Source organism: Pseudophryne corroboree, chromosome 1, assembly GCF_028390025.1.
Source record: "Pseudophryne corroboree isolate aPseCor3 chromosome 1, aPseCor3.hap2, whole genome shotgun sequence".
NCBI lineage: Eukaryota > Metazoa > Chordata > Amphibia > Anura > Myobatrachidae > Pseudophryne > Pseudophryne corroboree.
The window spans coordinates 96,924,361-96,943,874 of record NC_086444.1 but is presented as its reverse complement, the minus strand read 5'-3'; the positions used below and the strand labels follow the sequence as shown (position 1 = coordinate 96,943,874).

At 48.9% G+C, this 19,514-nt stretch overlaps 1 protein-coding gene across 5 annotated transcripts in view; it reads right to left on the bottom strand.

The window, feature by feature from the left end:
* CCDC152 (coiled-coil domain containing 152) overlaps nucleotides 1-19,514 on the bottom strand; it is a 273,215-nt gene that overhangs the window by 86,439 nt on the left and 167,262 nt on the right. For all 5 annotated transcript variants that reach the window (XM_063961607.1, XM_063961616.1, XM_063961637.1 and 2 more), the window contains one exon: nucleotides 11,396-11,498. In XM_063961607.1, the coding sequence (XP_063817677.1) occupies nucleotides 11,396-11,498 (103 nt within the window). The remainder of the gene's footprint in view (nucleotides 1-11,395; nucleotides 11,499-19,514) is intronic.

Sequence of the window (19,514 nt, the reverse complement as noted above, 5' to 3'; positions counted from 1 at the left end):
GTTACCTTCTGACGTTTAAACTTGACAGGTTTCTTCGACACCACAGTGGAATCCTCATCATCATCATCATCATCATCAGATATTCAGAGGATCTGTCTAATAGCAACCACCAAGTCAGGGACATCAACCTGTAAAGAAGATTCCGTTCGCAGTTTAGGGAGACAGACTGCGACGCTGGCATGGACACTGTTGCGCACAGGGACCCCACTATATCTGCCAGGGCATAGGAGTACAGGTCGGGTGTACTAACACCCAGTTTAATAAGACTCCGTAGGACCAGGCAGTGAGGCCCAGCATAGGGGAGCCGGCGCTTGACCTGTAGCCCCTCCCCCAACCCAGGGCGCCATCTCTGATCAGATTTTCCTGCCCTGGACACCCGCTAAGACTTGAGGAGAAGAAATTTAGTACTCAGTGCAGGAAGGGATTCTTCACTGTGAGGCGATACGAATATGGAATTCAATGCCAGAAAAGGTTGTAATGGCGGACTCAGTCAATGAGTTTAAAAATGGGTTAGATAAATTTCTAATGGAAAAAGATATCCGAGGATATAGCCTTTAACCAAAATAGAATAGGGAATACAATATAATAAGGGGGTCGTTTCGAGTTGATCAGTCGCTAGCTACTTTTTGCTGCGCTGCGATCAGATAGTCGCCGCCTAAGGGGGAGTGTATTTTCGCTTTGTTAGTGTGCGAACGCTTGTGCAGCCGAGTGGTACAAAAACTGTTTGTGCAGTTTCCGAGTAAGTCTGAACGTACTCAGCTGCTGCGATCACTTCAACTTGTTCGTGTCCGGAATTGACGTCAGACACCCGCCCTGCAAACGCTTGGACACGCCTGCGTTTTTCCAAACACTCCCAGAAAATGGTCAGTTCACACCCACAAACGCCTTCTTCCTGTCAATCTACTTGCGCCTTCTTCGTTAAATTCATCGCTCAGCAACGATCTGCTTTGTACCCGCATTGCGGTGCATACGCATTCACAGTTTTGCTGAATTTTGACCTGCTCGCACTGCAGCGAAAAAAACCTAGCGTGCAATCAAGTCGGAATGACCCCCTATGTTACTATGTTACTAATAGCAAGAATGCATCTTTTTTTTTCAATCTGAACCAGCCAGCTACAGTAGCTCTCTCACTTCCCATCCACTACAAATTTGCACATGGACAGACAGTAGAAGTTACTGGGTCTCTTAATCAGACCTATTCACTTTATTACTAGGACTTTATATACATGTACCTTGTTTTGTACCTGTCTGCACCTTATGCTTACTACATAATGCTTCTTCATATGTATAGACCTAATCTGGTTATTTGTGATATTTGTCATTTTGGATACATACAGTACTGTATCTTCCTCCCAGTGGTGCAAGTAGAAAAAATGTCTTACGGGTACTGTGTGCGCGCGCCTTCGGCGTGCGTGCAAAAAATTGGTGTGGCCAAATGCCACATGGGGCGTGGCCAATGAAAATGGGGGCGTGATACACATATGGGGGGAGGGGCAGATATACGTATGACCCCAATAGTGCCAGATACACGTTGCCCCACAGTGCCAGATATACATTGCCCCACAGTGACAGATATACATTGCCCCACAGTGCCAGATACACATTGCCTCACTGTGCCAGACACACAAATGCCCCCAGAGTGCCAGATACACAAATGTCCCCAGAGTGCCAGATACACATTGCCTCACAGTGCCAGATACACATTGCCCCACAGTGCCAGATACACAAATGCCCCCAGAGTGCCAGAATATACATTGCCTCACAGTGTCAGATACACATTGCCCCACAGTGCCAGATACACAAATGCCCCCACTGTGCCAGATACACATTGCCTCACAGTGCCAGATACACATTGCCCCACAGTGCCAGATACACAAATGCCCCCAGAGTGCCAGATATACATTGCCTCACAGTGTCAGATACACATTACCCCACAATGCCAGATACACAAATGCCCCCACTGTGTCAGATATACATTGCCCCCAGTGCCAGATACAGAAATGCCCCCAGTGCCAGATACACAAGTATGCCCCCAGTGCCAGATATGCCCCCAGTGCCAGATACAGAAATGCCCCCAGTGCCAGATACACAAATATGCCCCCATTGCCAGATATGCCCTCAGTGTCAGATATGCCCCAGTGCCAGATACACATGTCTCCGCAGTACCAGATACACATGTCCCCCCAGTGCCAGATACACGTCCCCCCAGTGCCAGATACACATGTCCCCCCAGTGTCAGATATGCCCCCAGTGCCAGATACACATGTCTCCGCAGTGCCAGATACACATGTCCCCCCAGTGCCAGATACACGTCCCCCCAGTGCCAGATACACATGTCCCCCCAGTGCCAGATATGCCCCCAGTGCCAGATACACATGTCCTTCCAGTGCCAGATATGCCCCCAGTGCCAGATATCCCTCAGTGCCAGGTACACAAGTCCCCCCCAGTGCCAGATATCCCCCAGTGCCAGGTATACATGCCCCCCCAGTGCCAGATATCCCCCAGTGCCAGGTATACATGCCCCCCCAGTGCCAGATATCCCCCAGTGCCAGGTATATATGCCCCCCCCAGTGCCAGATATCCCCCAGTGCCAGGTATATATGCCCCCCTGTGCCAGATATGCCCCCAGTGCCAGGTATACATGCCCCCCCAGTGCCAGATATGCTCCCAGTGCCAGGTATACATGCCCCCCAGTGCCAGATATCCCCCAGTGCCAGGTATACATGCCCCCCAGTGCCAGATATCCCCCAGTGCCAGGTATACATGCCCCCCCAGTTCCAGATATCCCCCAGTGCCAGGTATACATGTGCCCCCAGTGCCAGATATCCCCCAGTGCCAGGTATACATGCCCCCCCAGTGCCAGGTATCCCCCAGTGCCAGGTATACATGTGCCCCCAGTGCCAGATATCCCCCAGTGCCAGGTATACATGCCCCCCCCCCCCAGTGCCAGATATCCCCCAGTTCCAGGTATACATGCCCCCCCCCCAGTGCCAGATATCCCCCAGTGCCAGGTATACATGTGCCCCCAGTGCCAGATATCCCCCAGTGCCAGGTATACATGCCCCCCCCCCCCAGCGCCAGATATCCCCCAGTTCCAGGTATACATGCCCCCCCCCCCCAGTGCCAGATATCCCCAAGTTCCAGGTATACATTCCCCCCCCCCCCAGTGCCAGGTATAACATGCCCCTCCAGTGCCAGATATCCCCCAGTGTCAGGTATACATGTGCCCCCAGTGCCAGATATCCCCCAGTGTCAGGTATACATGTCCCCCCCCCCCCTCCTCCCCTGCTCACCGCTGCCACTAAGTCCTGTCTGTGTGAGGGGAGGAGAGCGCAGCCTGCGCCTCTCCTTCCCCTCAGTCTCTGATTGGCTCACGGAACGGCGCTGAATTAAACTGAGACACCCGTCGGAGACTGAGGGGAAGGAGAGGCGCAGGCTGCGCTCTCCTTCCCTCACATCAGCGGCGGTGCGGCGGGGAGCAGCAGAGGGAGGGAGGGAAGAGGAGCGGCGGCCCGTCTGTGTGGGTACGGCGTACCCACGGCTAAATTCTTACGGGTACGCCGTACCCACACACTTGCACCACTGCTCCCTCCCCTTTTCATATCTAAGCTTGTATACAAATGCTTGTTACTTCTTCAATCAGAATATTATTCAATAATTAATATAAGCTATGTCTGAGAAGTCTGTTCTCAAATACTCCCATGTGGCTGGCACTTATCACAGTGGCCCTCATTCCCAGTTGATCGGTCGCAAAGCGAATTTAGCAGAGTTACACACGCTAAGCCGCCGCCTACTGGGAGTGAATCTTAGCTTCTTAAAATTGCGACCGATGTATTCGCAATATTGCGATTACTAACTACTTAGCAGTTTCAGAGTAGCTCCAGACTTACTCTGCCTGTGCGTTCAGTTCAGTGCTTGTCGTTCCTGGTTGACGTCACAAACACACCCAGCGTTCGCCCAGGCACTCCCACCGTTTCCCCGGCCACTCCTGCGTTTTTTCCGGAAACGGTAGCGTTTTCAGCCACACGCCCCTGAAACGCCGTGTTTCCGCCCAGTAACACCCATTTCCTGTCAATCACATTACGATCGCCGGAGCGAAGAAAAAGCCGTGAGTAAAAATACTTTCTTCATAGTAAAGTTACTTGGCGCAGTCGCAGTGCGAACATTGCGCATGCGTACTAAGCGGATTTTCACTGCGATGCGATGAAAAATACCGAGCGAACAACTCGGAATGAGGGCCAGTGTTTGTATTCTACAACTCAGAGATTAGTGAAAAGTTTCCCATTCACAGACTTTAAGGTAGCTATGCATCACATATGCCACTTAGAAATCAACTGAAACTGGAAAAGCCTATATACTGTATTGTTATTTGTTGTGTGTGTGTGTGTATATATATATATATATATATATATATATTGATGCACATACACCGGCACTCCTCCTGCAATGCCTGCAGTCCTGCAGATACAGTTGCTTGCTTGTGTGCTCTCCTCTGGGGATTTGCCCAGAATAATAGGTAGTGGTGATAGGTGGCACTCCAAGAATTTTTTTCAGGTTAATAAAATAAGAATTTACTTACCGATAATTCTATTTCTCGTAGTCCGTAGTGGATGCTGGGGACTCCGTAAGGACCATGGGGAATAGTGGCTCCGCAGGAGACTGGGCACATCTAAAGAAAGCTTTAGGATTATCTGGTGTGCACTGGCTCCTCCCCCCATGACCCTCCTCCAAGCCTCAGTTAGGATACTGTGCCCGGACGAGCGTACACAATAAGGAAGGATCTTGAATCCCGGGTAAGACTCATACCAGCCACACCAATCACACCGTACAACTTGTGATCTGAACCCAGTTAACAGCATGATAACAGAGGAGCCTCTAGAAAAGATGGCTCACTACAGCAATAACCCGATTTTTTGGTAACAATAACTATGTACCAGTATTGCAGACAATCCGCACTTGGGATGGGCGCCCAGCATCCACTACGGACTACGAGAAATAGAATTATCGGTAAGTAAATTCTTATTTTCTCTAACGTCCTAAGTGGATGCTGGGGACTCCGTAAGGACCATGGGGATTATACCAAAGCTCCCAAACGGGCGGGAGAGTGCGGATGACTCTGCAGCACCAAATGAGAGAACTCCAGGTCCTCCTCAGCCAGGGTATCAATTTTGTAGAATTTTACAAACGTATTTGCTCCTGACCAAGTAGCTGCTCGGCAAAGTTGTAAAGCCGAGACCCCTCGGGCAGCCGCCCAAGATGAGCCCACCTTCCTTGTGGAGTGGGCATTTACAGATTTTTGGCTGTGGCAGGCCTGCCACCGAATGTGCAAGCTGAATTGTACTACAAATCCAACGAGCAATAGTCTGCTTAGAAGCAGGAGCACCCAGCTTGTTGGGTGCATACAGGATAAACAGCGAGTCAGTTTTCCTGACTCCAGCCATCCTGGAAACATATATTTTCAGGGCCCTGACAACGTCTAGCAACTTGGAGTCCTCCAAGTCCCTAGTAGCCGCAGGCACCACAATAGGTTGGTTCAGGTGAAACGCTGAAAACACCTTAGGGAGAAACTGAGGACGAGTCCTCAATTCCGCCCTGTCCGAATGGAAAATCAGATAAGGGCTTTTACAGGATAAAGCCGCCAATTCTGACACGCGCCTGGCCCAGGCCAGGGCCAACAGCATGACCACTTTCCCTGTGAGATATTTTAACTCCACAGATTTAAGTGGTTCAAACCAATGTGACTTTTGGAACCCAAAAACTACATTGAGATCCCAAAGTGCCACTGGAGGCACAAAAGGAGGCTGTATATGCAGTACCCCTTTTACAAACGTCTGAACTTCAGGGACTGAAGCTAGTTCTTTTTGGAAGAAAATTGACAGGGCCGAAATTTGAACCTTAATGGACCCCAATTTCAGGCCCATAGACACTCCTGTTTGCAGGAAATGTAGGAATCGACCCAGTTGAATTTCCTCCGTTGGGCCTTACTGGCCTCGCACCACGCAACATATTTTCGCCAAATGCGGTGATAATGTTTTGCGGTTACATCCTTCCTGGCTTTGATCAGGATAGGGATGACTTCATCCGGAATGCCTTTTTTCCTTCAGGATCCGGCGTTCAACCGCCATGCCGTCAAACGCAGCCGCGGTAAGTCTTGGAACAGACAGGGTCCTTGCTGGAGCAGGTCCCTTCTTAGAGGTAGAGGCCACGGATCCTCCGTGAGCATCTCTTGAAGTTCCGGTTACCAAGTCCTTCTTGGCCAATCCGGAGCCACGAATATAGTGCTTACTCCTCTCCATCTTATCAATCTCAGTACCTTGGGTATGAGAGGCAGAGGGGGGAACACATACACTGACTGGTACACCCACGGTGTTACCAGAGCGTCTACAGCTATTGCCTGAGGGTCCCTTGACCTGGCGCAATACCTGTCGAGTTTTTCCCAACGGTTTATAATCATGTGGAAGACTTCTGGGTGAAGTCCCCACTCTCCCGGGTGGAGGTCGTGCTGAGGAAGTCTGCTTCCCAGTTGTCCACTCCCGGAATGAATACTGCTGACAGTGCTATCACATGATTTTCCGACCAGCGAAGAATCCTTGCAGCTTCTGCCATTGCCCTCCTGCTTCTTGTGCCACCCTGTCTGTTTACGTGGGTGACTGCCGTGATGTTGTCCGACTGGATCAACACCGGCTGACCTTGAAGCAGAGGTCTTGCTAAGCTTAGAGCATTGTAAATGGCCCTTAGCTTCAGGATATTTATGTGAAGTGATGTCTCCATGCTTGACCATAAGCCCTGGATATTCCTTCCCTGTGTGACTGCTCCCCAGCCTCGCAGGCTGGCATCCGTGGTCACCAGGACCCAGTCCTGAATGCCGAATCTGCGGCCCTCTAGAAGATGAGCACTCTGCAACCACCACAGGAGGGACACCCTTGTCCTTGGTGACAGGGTTATCCGCTGATGCATCTGAAGATGCGACCCGGACCAATTGTCCAGCAGGTCCCACTGGAAAGTTCTTGCGTGGAATCTGCCGAATGGGATTGCTTCGTAGGAAGCCACCATTTTACCCAGAACCCTTGTGCATTGATGCACTGAGACTTGGCTCGGTTTTAGGAGGTTCCTGACTAGCTCGGATAACTCCCTGGCTTTCTCCTCCGGGAGAAACACCTTTTTCTGGACTGTGTCCAGGATCATCCCTAGGAACAGAAGACAAGTCGTCGGAACCAGCTGCGATTTTGGAATATTGAGAATCCAATCGTGCTGCCGCAACACTACCTGAGATAGTGCTACACCGACCTCCAACTGTTCCCTGGATCTTACCCTTATCAGGGAATCGTCCAAGTAAAGGATAACTAAAATTCCCTTCCTTCTAAGGAATATCATCATTTCGGCCATTACCTTGGTAAAGACCCGGGGTGCCGTGGACCATCCACACGGCAGCGTCTGAACTGATAGTGACAGTTCTGTACCATAAACCTGAGGTACCCTTGATGAGAAGGGTAAATTTTGACATGAAGGTAAGCATCCTTGATGTCCCGAGACATCATGTAGTCCCCTTCTTCCAGGTTCGCAATCACTGCTCTGAGTGACTCAATCTTGAATTTGAACCTCTGTATGTAAGTGTTCAAAGATTTTAGATTTAGAATCGGTCTCACCGAGCCGTCCGGCTTCGGTACCACAACAGTGTGGAATAATACCCCGTTCCCTGTTGCAGGAGGGGTACCTTGATTATCACCTGCTGGGAATACAGCTTGTGAATGGCTTCCAAAACTGTCTCCCTGTCAGAAGGAGACATCGGTAAAGCCGACTTTAGGAAACGGCGAGGGGGAGACGTCTCGAATTCTAATTTGTACCCCTGAGATATCACCTGAAGGATCCAGGGGTCTACTTGCGAGTGAGCCCACTGCGCGCTGAAATTCATTGAGACGGGCCCCCCACCGTGCCTGATTCTGCTTGTAAAGCCCCAGCGTCATACTGAGGGCTTGGCAGAGGCGGGAGAGGGTTTCTGTTCCTGGGAACTGGCTGATTTCTGCAGCCTTTTTCCTCTCCCTCTGTCACGGGGCAGAAATGAGGAACCTTTTGCCCGCTTGTCCACGAAAAGACTGCGCCTGATAATACGGCGTCTTCTCATGTTGAGAGGCGACCTGGGGTACAAACGTGGATTTCCCAGCTGTTGCCGTGGCCACCAGGTCTGAAAGACCGACCCCAAATAACTCCTCCCTTTAATAAGGCAATACTTCCAAATGCCGTTTGGAATACGCCTCACCTGACCACTGACGTGTCCATAACCCTCTACTGGTAGAAATGGACAACGCACTTAGACTTGATGCCAGTCGGCAAATATTCCGCTGTGCATCACGCATATATAGAAATGCATCTTTTAAATGCTCTATAGGCAAAAATATACTGTCCCTATCTAGGGTATCAATATTTTCAGTCAGGGAATCCGACCACGCCAACCCAGCACTGCACATCCAGGCTGAGGCGATTGCTGGTCGCAGTATACCACCAGTATGTGTGTAAATACATTTTAGGATACCCTCCTGCTTTCTATCAGCAGGATCCTTAAGGGCGGCCATCTCAGGAGAGGGTAGAGCCCTTACAAGCGTGTGAGCGCTTTATCCCCCCTAGGGGGTGTTTCCCAACGCACCCTAACCTCTGGCGGGAAAGGATATGATGCCAATAACATTTTAGAAATTATCAGTTGTTTTCGGGGGAAAACCACGCATCATCACACACCTCATTTAATTTCTCAGATTCAGGAAAACTACAGGTAGTTTTTCCTCACCGAACATAATACCCATTTTTTTTTGGTGGTACTCGTATTATCAGAAATATGTAAAACATTTTTCATTGCCTCAATCATGTAACGTGTGGCCCTACTGGAAGTCACATTTGTCTCTTCACCGTCGACACTGGAGTCAGTATCCGTGTCGGCGTCTATATCTGCCATCTGAGGTAACGGGCGCTTTAGAGCCCCTGACAGCCTATGAGACGTCTGGACAGGCACAAGCTGAGTAGCCGGCTGTCTCATGTCAACCACTGTCTTTTATACAGAGCTGACACTGTCACGTAATTCCTTCCAACAGTTCATCCACTCAGGTGTCGACCCCCTAGAGGGTGACATCACTATTACAGGCAATCTGCTCCGTCTCCACATCATTTTTCTCCTCATACATGTCGACACAAACGTACCGACATACAGCACACACACAGGGAATGCTCTGATAGAGGACAGGACCCCACTAGCCCTTTGGGGAGACAGAGGGAGAGTTTGCCAGCACACACCAGAGCGCTATATATATATACAGGGATAACCTTATATAAGTGTTTTTCCCCTTATAGCTGCTGTATCTTTAATACTGCGCGTAATTAGTGCCCCCTCTCTCTTTTTTAACCCTTTCTGTAGTGTAGTGACTGCAGGGGAGAGACAGGGAGCTTCCCTCCAACGGAGCTGTGAGGGAAAATGGCGCCAATGTGCTGAGGAGATAGGCTCCGCCCCCTTATCGGCGGCCTTATCTCCCGTTTTTTTATGTATTTTGGCAGGGGTTAAATGCATCCATATAGCCCAGGAGCTATATGTGATGCATTTTTTGCCATCCAAGGTGTTTTTTATTGCGTCTCAGGGCGCCCCCCCCCCAGCGCCCTGCACCCTCAGTGACCGGAGTGTGAAGTGTGCTGAGAGCAATGGCGCACAGCTGCAGTGCTGTGCGCTACCTTGTTGAAGACAGGACGTCTTCTGCCGCCGATTTTCCGGACCTCTTCTGCCTTCTGGCTCTGTAAGGGGGCCGGCGGCGCGGCTCTGGGACCCATCCAGGCTGGGCCTGTGATCGTCCCTCTGGAGCTAATGTCCAGTAGCCTAAGAAGCCCAATCCACTCTGCACGCAGGTGAGTTCGCTTCTTCTCCCCTTAGTCCCTCGATGCAGTGAGCCTGTTGCCAGCAGGTCTCACTGAAAATAAAAAACCTAAACTAAAACTTTCACTAAGAAGCTCAGGAGAGCCCCTAGTGTGCACCCTTCTCGTTCGGGCACAAAGATCTAACTGAGGCTTGGAGGAGGGTCATGGGGGGAGGAGCCAGTGCACACCAGATAATCCTAAAGCTTTCTTTAGATGTGCCCAGTCTCCTGCGGAGCCGCTATTCCCCATGGTCCTTACGGAGTCCCCAGCATCCACTTAGGACGTTAGAGAAATGGTGTTTATTGAGTCAACATTTCGGGGCACGTGACCCCATCATCAGGATGGTTCGCATGATGCGAGATCGCTTGCATTCGGCAGTATGGCCCTCATAAGCAACATCGCACGTCGGAACTGCAGGTAGGTCCGAAGTGCACTGCAGCATACCCGTGGGAGAGCACATCACACACAATATTGAGTGCACACACTATAGAACATCGAAAGGAACCGGCTGATATCAGACGGATCGTATGTGATATTGTATAGTGTGTACGCACCTTACCCTGAGAAGCAGCACACAGTGTCAGGCTGAGGCTGCAAAAGGCAAAAATCAGTTCTGAGATGCTTAGTGGGGTGATAAATGCACTTGAAGCAAACCATAGTATTACCTGTCACTAGTTTTCGATATGGGGTTCAGTTTTGGGCACTATGCTGCAGCGAGGACATGGGAAAACTTGAGAGGGATAATACACAGTTCTACTTGCTATAAGTGTCCATAAAAGCGTACAGGCCACCTGGTTCATAGATATGCACAATCCGCCAGTCTGTGCATGCGTCTGAGTATCACTGCGCATGTGTCATGACGGCAGTCGCAAAGAGAATTTATTTGCAGAGTGACTGACCATCAGGGACGTGTTGACAATTTTGGGGGCATGTTTGAGGCTGCGATTAGGATCCGTACACAGCTGCAATGTCTCTGCCATCTTACTTCCTGTGGCCATGCTGCACGATCTTAGGGCTCATTCAACAATTAATTGCTCTCTGACCATTGCTGCCACTTTGTACACAGTGGCTGGGATTTGCACAGTGTCTGGTTGGTGTCTCAGTACAAATCCAGGAGGCTGCGGCATTAGCATACTTTCATACTCTCGCTGTGTACACATTCGCAAATGCATTTGCCTACATTGCTGAATCAGGCCCTGAGAGAACAACTGTTCCAATAAGGGAGACTTGCACCTTCACACTGCTCAAGCCCATAGCAACAGAACCGCAGACACCTTGCAGAGTCTCAGATTGTTGCCTGCAGTAGTCTAAAAATGGTCCACAGGGTCATCATTATTATAATATACACTAGGAATAAAATAATCATTTAACACAATGTTTAAAATGATACAATGAGAACCCAATTATGTCTGTAAACTTTGCTGATATCTGGTAATTAAAGGTCACAAGGTTTTATATTCACAACAGATGTTAGTGCAGCGCCGCCTGCAGAGTGTTTTGAACCTACGCTTTGCCTCCATGTCACACTGGAACTTCTTAATCTGTGCCTTGTAGTCTTCCTCCTTGACTCTCATGTCATTTATTAGTATATCAATCTTTTTCTTATATTCCTGAAAACAAATATGCATCTAATTAAAGTGTTTATCACACTGTAGTGACATTTTTATAGTACACAGGGGATCTATAATGAAGCAACACTACATACAGTATGTATCTGTAAGCTGAACAGCAGTGATTAATGCCTGGCGGCTGCTGCAGAGGCTGATAGACTCCTGGGATTCACAGAGGTTGCAAAGATCCACAAACAGTGTTACTGCAGCATCACAAGCATGGGGTGCAGCTCTGGATACGTGCTTACAGGAAAGATATTGGAGAACTCGGGTTCATTGAACAGCAGTTCATTAAGGGAATGGAGCAGATACATTATAGGAATGGACTAGACCTGGGGTGGCCAACCATTCAGAGACAAAGAGACAAAATATCTTTTTAGGTACATCAAAGAGCCGACATCGAGGCAAAGGCACGTGTGCAAAACTGGGGTGTGGCTTTATGCCAGCTAGGCCACACCCCTGGTATAAAATACATTGAAAAAGCCAGATCCAGCATAAGATACATTTTAAAGCCAGATTCAGCATTAAATACATTGAGAAAGTCAAATTCATATAAAATGTATTGAAAAAGCCAGATTCACATAATACACCTGAGCTTCCCATGTGTCACTTCAGCCAGCTCCCCCATGTGTCACTCCAGCCAGCACCCTCCTATGTCACTACAGTCAGCTCCCCCATATAGGGGGAGATTCAAATGCTTGAAAAGTCGGTTGGGTGTCTGTTTTTTCCTGTCTATTAGATAGGAAAAAACAGACTCCCAACTGACTTTTCAAAATTTTAATCTCCCCCATTGTGTCTCTCCTGCCAGAACACTCCTGTGTTACTCCAGCCCACCCTCATATGTCACTGCAGTCCCGCCAACTTGTGGCCAGGGGATGGCTGAGAACCATCTGACCCCCGGGCCAGTGCAATTTAAGTGTTCCAGGGCCACTTGACTGAAGATTCCCTGTAAAAAAAACGGGGCCGCTTACTTAAGTCTGCCCCCCAGGCTAACAGTTGCCACCAAGCCCCTGATTGCAGCAGCCCCTTATGTGTCCTCTATTTGCCAGTGGATGTCTCACCTATAGTATTTGGCTCCCTCAATTTTCAGTCAATGTAGTGCTGCTGGCTGGAGTGCATTGGTTTCTGCTGTGGTCATGTGACTTTGAGTGTTGGGAGCCACATTTGAGTAAAGAAAGAGCCACATGCTGCTCAAGAGCCACGGGTTGGCCACCGCTGGAGTAGACAAACTGGGCTTCATTGGGATCAGTATGAGATACTGCCAAGTGGTATCCCGGTGATCTAAATCCCGATGATGGGATACCGAATTTAGGGGGTAATTCAGAGTTGATCGCAGCAGCAAATTTGTTAGCAGTTGGGCAAAACCACGTGCACTGCAGGTGGGGCAGATATAACGTTCCCTGAAAACTCACCTCTTCAGACAAGCCTACCAAATTCCTGACCCACACACATAACCTTCAATGCTTCCCTATCCAGTTGCATTCCCTCTGCACAGTCCCCATAACCTCACATTTTGTCTTCCAACATTGCTGGGTGATCATATCATACAACCCACTGAGAACCTAGCAATCTGGGGAAACATTATGTAACAGGTAGCATCTATCCTTGTATATCAATGCCTATTTCCCTATAGATTGTAAGCTTGCGAGCAGGGCCTTCCTACCGCTATGTCTGTCTTTGCCCTGTTTTGTTCTATAACTGTTGTTCTAATTGTAAACGGAATATGCTGCGCTATATAAGAAACTGTTAATAAATAATAAATAATAAATATAACATGTGCAAAGAGAGTTAGATTTGGGTGGGTTATTTTGTTTCTGTGCAGGATAAATACTGGCTGCTTTATTTTTACACTGCAATTTAGATTTCAGTTTGAACACACCCCACCGAAATCTAACTCTCTCTCTGCACATGTTACATCTGCCCCCCCTGCAGTGCACATGGTTTTGCCCAACTGTTAGCAAATTTGCTGCTGCGATCAACTCTGAATTACCCCCTTAGAAAGACAGACAGGGGTGAGTTAAGGGTGTTCTACCTTCTCCCCACCCCCCCTAACCCTAATACTCCCTGCTCGCAGCCTAACCCTAACCTCCCCCCTTTGTGCCTAACCCTAACTACCCCCCGGAGGTGCCTAAACCTAACCCCTGGTCCCCACAGCTTAAACCCAACCCTCCCACCCGATAGCCTAACCCTCTGAGGGGGGTGCCTAACCCTAACACTTCCTCCCCGCAGCCTAACCCTAACCCCCAGGAGGCAGCCTATCCACCCCACCCGCACCCCCCACCCCCCGCGGCTTACCTGTTATCCGGTGTGTCCTCATTCAGGATCCCGGTTGTCTGTATTCCGGCGGTGGGATCTTGCTTCCTTTCTGGATGCCGGTGACAGCATTCAGACTGGTGTCAGGATCCCGGCGTGGGTATTCTGACTGCCGGGTTCCCGACAGCCGGGATCCTGATTGCATCCCGCTTCTTTATGTAGCACTCTACAGGGCATATCTTTTCTTTTTGTGTATGTATTTTGAAATTTAGGGACAATTGGATGCATAAACATGTTGGATATAAGGAGATTTATGGTAAGACTTACCATAGTTAAATCTCTTTCTGCGAGGTACACTGGGTTCCACAGAGAGCCCACCCTGACTGACGCAACTAGCTTCTTTCGGTTGTATGGCATTAGCCGCTGGTACTGTCTCCTGTCGTGAGAATGTGGTTCTCTGTGACTAACATCTGCCTTCTCTCTTACCTGCTGCTGCATTGGACTGGTTAACGAAACTGAGCTCACAGTGCCTAGAGGCGGGGTTATAGAGGAGGCCCCAATGCATCCTGGGACAGCCTAATGCTTTAGCCTGTTGGTGCCTCTGGATCAAGATCCACTCTATCCCTGATGTTTCTTTTTCATCCACTAGGGGTCACTGGAGTACTCTTGGGATATGGACGCTTCCACAAGAACTAGGCACTGAATAGTTAAACTTTGACTATACCTCCCCTTCATATCCCAGAGTACCTCAGTGTTTTTTCGGTGCTCACCGAGACTAGGCTTGTGGAAGTTGATCCACAATTACTTAGCTGTGGGTGTCGGACCTCTCTAGAAGAGCTCCCTCACTGCCACGTGCAGGTCACCTGCAGTAAAAGGCTGACAGTGCTTACAGAGAAGCCCTGTCATTGCCCTCACCACAGGGTCCAGGTATGTGTTCGGGGCGGTCAGCTCATGCTGCCGCCCCGCTGTGTGGATTACTGTGTATGTATGTGCCGCCTGCAGCCGCTTCCACCGCCGCTGTGTATGTGCTGCCCGCAGCCGCCCGCCGTTCGGAGCCACGCCGGCCGCTCCACGGCTCTATGCGGCATGTTCACCTGCTCCGATGCGCTTCCGGGAGGTGCAGTGTCATAGCCCGGTCTCCGTGTACAGAGAGCGGTACACGGAGCACGGGGGAGAGGCACTTAAATAAATAGAGTGTGTATGAAGCCTAGCACAAGGCCAGCAGCGCTGCATAGAGGATTAAGCCTTTGTAACAGGATATATGTGCTTTAATGCATATAAAAGAAATATAAATCTGCAACATAGTTATAAGTTTGCACTTTTGTGATATTCTGTGAGCATGAGGATATATTAAACCATGCTTCCTGTTTTTCCCATTTTCTTTTCCAGAATTCCTGTATTACATCTCTCCACCATTGAAGGCGCAGGGGTGTTAGGGGGATTTTGGGATCAGGCATATTACTGGCACACTTGGCCAGAGATATAGAGACACCTTAGTGCTATTTACTGAGTCGCGCAGGTTGTTTGTCTTTGTATTTTTGTTTTGTCTGTTTGCATGAGTAAAACACCAACAAAGTCCAAAAAGCAGTTTTGCTGCCATGTCTGTAAGGGTGTATTACCTAATGGATTTACCACATGTAAAGTATGTTTTGTAAATTCAGAAACAAATACAATTTCTGCTCCGGTTTCAAATTTAATTTCAACACCGGACCCACCATGGGCTATATTAGCAGATGTCTTAGCTGGATTGCAATCAGAGTTGGTCGCCTCTCGGCAGGAGCGAGAGGCGGCAAGATCTGAATCTAGGGTGAGACCGCTAGAACTACCAGAGGGGTCTCAGCCTTACCAAAGGTCCAGATCCTCTTTGACTAAGGGGGATAAGTTTAATTTTTCTTATAAACTACCGGTTTCTGCTATGTTACTGTCTGATGATTCTTCACCAGACCTCACTGTACAAGATGTGGGTGAGGAGGGCGAAGCAGACCAGCAGTCAGAGGGTGACAATTTTGACAGCCCGGGCATTGATAATCTCATCAGAGCGGTGCGTCAGTCTCTGAATTTTACAGAAACTGAGGAGCCTCTGACAAATGATGTTGTTTTTACTAAACGACAGAGAACTCCAATATGTTTCCCTGTTTCAGAATCTCTTAATAAAATGTTACTAGAAACAATGAAGAATCCGGATAAACGGTTTTCTGTACCTCACAGATTTAGGTCTAGTTATCCGTTTCCAGAGTCTCTGACAGCTACATGGGAGAATCCGCCGTTGGTGGATTCATCTGTGTCGAAACTTACAAAGAAATTAACCATACCAGTACCAGCTGCAACTACACTCAAGGACCCTTCGGATCGTAAAATAGAGGTTATGCTGAAGTCCATGTATACAGCAGCAGGAGTGCTGCTAAGACCTGGGTTGAGTGGCATCTGGGTAACTAAAGCTCTAATGGTATGGATAACAGAACTCAGATCTGCCTTAACTGAGGATCATCTTCTCGCTGATCAAATCTGGGAAGCGGCTGACTATTTATGTACAGCTTCTACTGACGTCTGTCAGCTTACTTCTCGCCTTTCATCGTCGCTAGTCACAACTCGGCGGGCGCTCTGGCTATGTTCTTGGCGAGCGGAGACAGAGGTCAAAAAAGGAATAGAAGTGTTACCTTACGGGGGCAAGAAGTTATTCGGTCCTGAATTGGACAAATGGATTTCTGAGGCCACGGGAGGAAAGTCGGTTTTCTTACCATTTCCTCCAACAGTACCTAGTTAAAGGTATTCTGGACCGGCGTTCAAATCCTTTACACCTCAGTCCTTTCGCGGGCGTGGCAGGGGAACCGCCACACCAGGTAGACGAGGTCGGGGAAGTGGTTTCCAACAAACCAATACCACTCGTCAGGATACTAAAGTCACCGGTAAGCCAGTGGCATGACGGGCTCCCAGCCCATCTCGGATCTCCTATTGTGGGAGCACGTCTTCAGTCATTCCAGTTGGCATGGCTTCAGACGTCCACAGATGGGTGGATCCGCAATTTAGTTTTAACAGGTTACAAGATAGAGTTTGACTGTCTCGCGCCAATGCGGTTTTTCAGGACAGGACTGCCTCTGTCGGACGGTAAGAGGGCGATTCTGCAGACTGCCATTCAGTCTCTGCTGGACGCAGGAGTTTTGGTTCCGGTCCCTGTGCATCAACAGGGTCAGGGTTATTACTCCAGTCTGTTTGTGGTACCGAAGCCGGATGGCTCGGTCAGGCCAATATTGAACTTAAAGGGCCTCAATCAGTACGTCACTTACTACAGATTCAAGATGGAATCCCTGCGGACAGTAATTGCAGATCTAGAGCCACAGGAATTTATGATTGCGCTGGATCTCAAGGATGCGTATTTACACATTCCGATTTGGCCTCCTCATCAAAGTTTTTTTGCGGTTTGTAATACGACAGAACCATTACCAGTTTCAGGCTCTACCGTTTGGCCTCTCGTCAGCGCTTCGGGTATTCACCAAGGTGATGTCTGTACAAAGGAGGGCAACTAAAATGGTGCATGGCCTACATCACAAAACATACCCAGAAAGACTAAGAAATCTCAATATGTATAGTTTGGAGCAGAGAAGGGAAAGGGGAGACATGATAGAAACTTTCAAATATATCAAGGGTTTTAACAAAGTCCAGGAGGGAAACATTCTCCAAATGAAGAGACGCAATAGGACACGAGGACATGCACTGAGACTGGAGGGGGGGAGTTTCAGGGGAAATTTGCGGAAAAATTATTTCACAGAAAGGGTAGTGGACAAGTGGAATAGCCTCCCATCAGAGGTGGTAGATGCTAAGACAGTAGAGCAATTTAAACATGCATGGGATAGACATAAGGATATCCTTACAAAGAAATAAGGATCAATTAAGGTTAGAGATAAAAATAATATAAAAAAAAAAAAAAAAGGGGGCAGACTAGATGGGCCAAGTGGTTCTTATCTGCCGACAAATTCTATGTTTCTATGTTTCTATAGCTCATCTCAGATCCCTAGGAGTGATAATAGTTCCGTACTTGGACGACTTACTCATCAAAACTCCGTCTCAACAAATCCTCCTTCAACAGGCATTGCTGACATACAATGTACTGGTTCACCACGGTTGGATTGTCAACTTCAAGAAATCGGATCTAGTTCCGTCTCAACAACTTCAATTCCTAGGTATGGTTGTTGATACGGTAGATCAAAGAATTTACCTACCCGAACAGAAAGTACAGGTCATTCGTCATCTGGTACAATTAGTGCTCAAGCCACGCACGGTATCGGTTCATTTGTGCATTCGCCTTTTAGGCACAATGGTGGCGGCTTTCAAAGCGCTTCAGTTCGGAAGACCACTCACGTCCTTTTCAACTGAATGTGCTCGCACAGTGGTCGGGGTCGCATTTACAGATTCACCACAGGGTAAGGTTGTCTCCAAGGACCAGAGTGTCTCTACTCTGGTGGCTCAAAGTACAGAATCTAACCACAGGGAAACGGTTCGGCGCCTGGAATTGGATAATTCTCACGGCAGACGTAAGTCTCAGAGGGTGGGGAGCTGTAGTTAAAAAATTTTAGCTCCAGGGCCTCTGGGCGGATCACGAAAGATTGCTGTCTATAAATGTCCTGGAACTCCGGGCAATTTACAGTGCATTGCGACAGGCAGTGCACATGTTGCAGGCTCAGGCTGTTCAGGTGCAGTCAGACAATGCGACGGCGGTCACATACATCAACAAACAAGGCGGAACGAGAAGCCGCATGGCAATGCGGGAAGTAGCTCGAATCCTCAATTGGGCCGAATATCACCAAGTGATGTTGTAGGCAGTGTTCATTCCGGGAGTGGACAACTGGGAGGCGGAATATCTCAGTCGTCGGGATTTTCATACAGGAGAATGGGCATTAAATCCAGAAGTGTTTCACATGTTGGTCCAGAGGTGGAGTTGCCTGCAGGTGGATCTGATGGCATCTCGCCACAATCATCAAACGCCCCAGTATGTGTCCAGAACGAGAGATCCAAAGGCAGTGGCGGTGGATGCTCTCACAATCAGGTGGCCATACAGTCTAGTGTATCTGTTTCCACCGTTTCCGCTGCTTCCTCTATTGCTAAAACGGATCAAAAGAGAGTCCGTCACAGTCATACTAGTGGCGCCTCATTGGCCACGGAGAGCTTGGTTCTCGGATCTTCGCGGATTACTCGCAGACGATCCTTGGCCGCTCCCACTACGTCCGGACCTGTTACAACAGGGTCCGTTCCTTTATCCCGATTTAGCGCGGCTGCGTTTGACGGGGTGGCTGTTGAGACCGCCCTCTTAAGGAAAGAGAGGGCATTCCAGAATCAGTCATTCCAACCATGTTACGAGCTAGGAAGCCGGTTACGGCAGCTCATTATTATAGAATTTGGCGTGCCTATATAGGTTGGTGTGAAGCTCGGAAGGTTCCGACATCTTCTTTCAAGTTATCCCGTCTTTTGTTATTTCTACAGATGGGGTTAGATCAGGGGTGGGCAATTATTTCAGCTGAGGGGCCACTTTACACTTTCCTGTCAGTATTCGAGGGCCGCACACAAAATAGCAGCTACCCTACGTACCAAAAATATAGGGACGAAGCTTCATGGGGAAGGGGTGTGGCCAAAAAATAATACAGATTCATATTAGGCTGCACAATAGTCTCCATTATTCAAATTATGCCACACAGCGCCACTTACACACATTACGTAAGTGTCTTATGGCTCCTGGGGAAAAGTGTGACGCAGTGACAGAACACGGGGGGT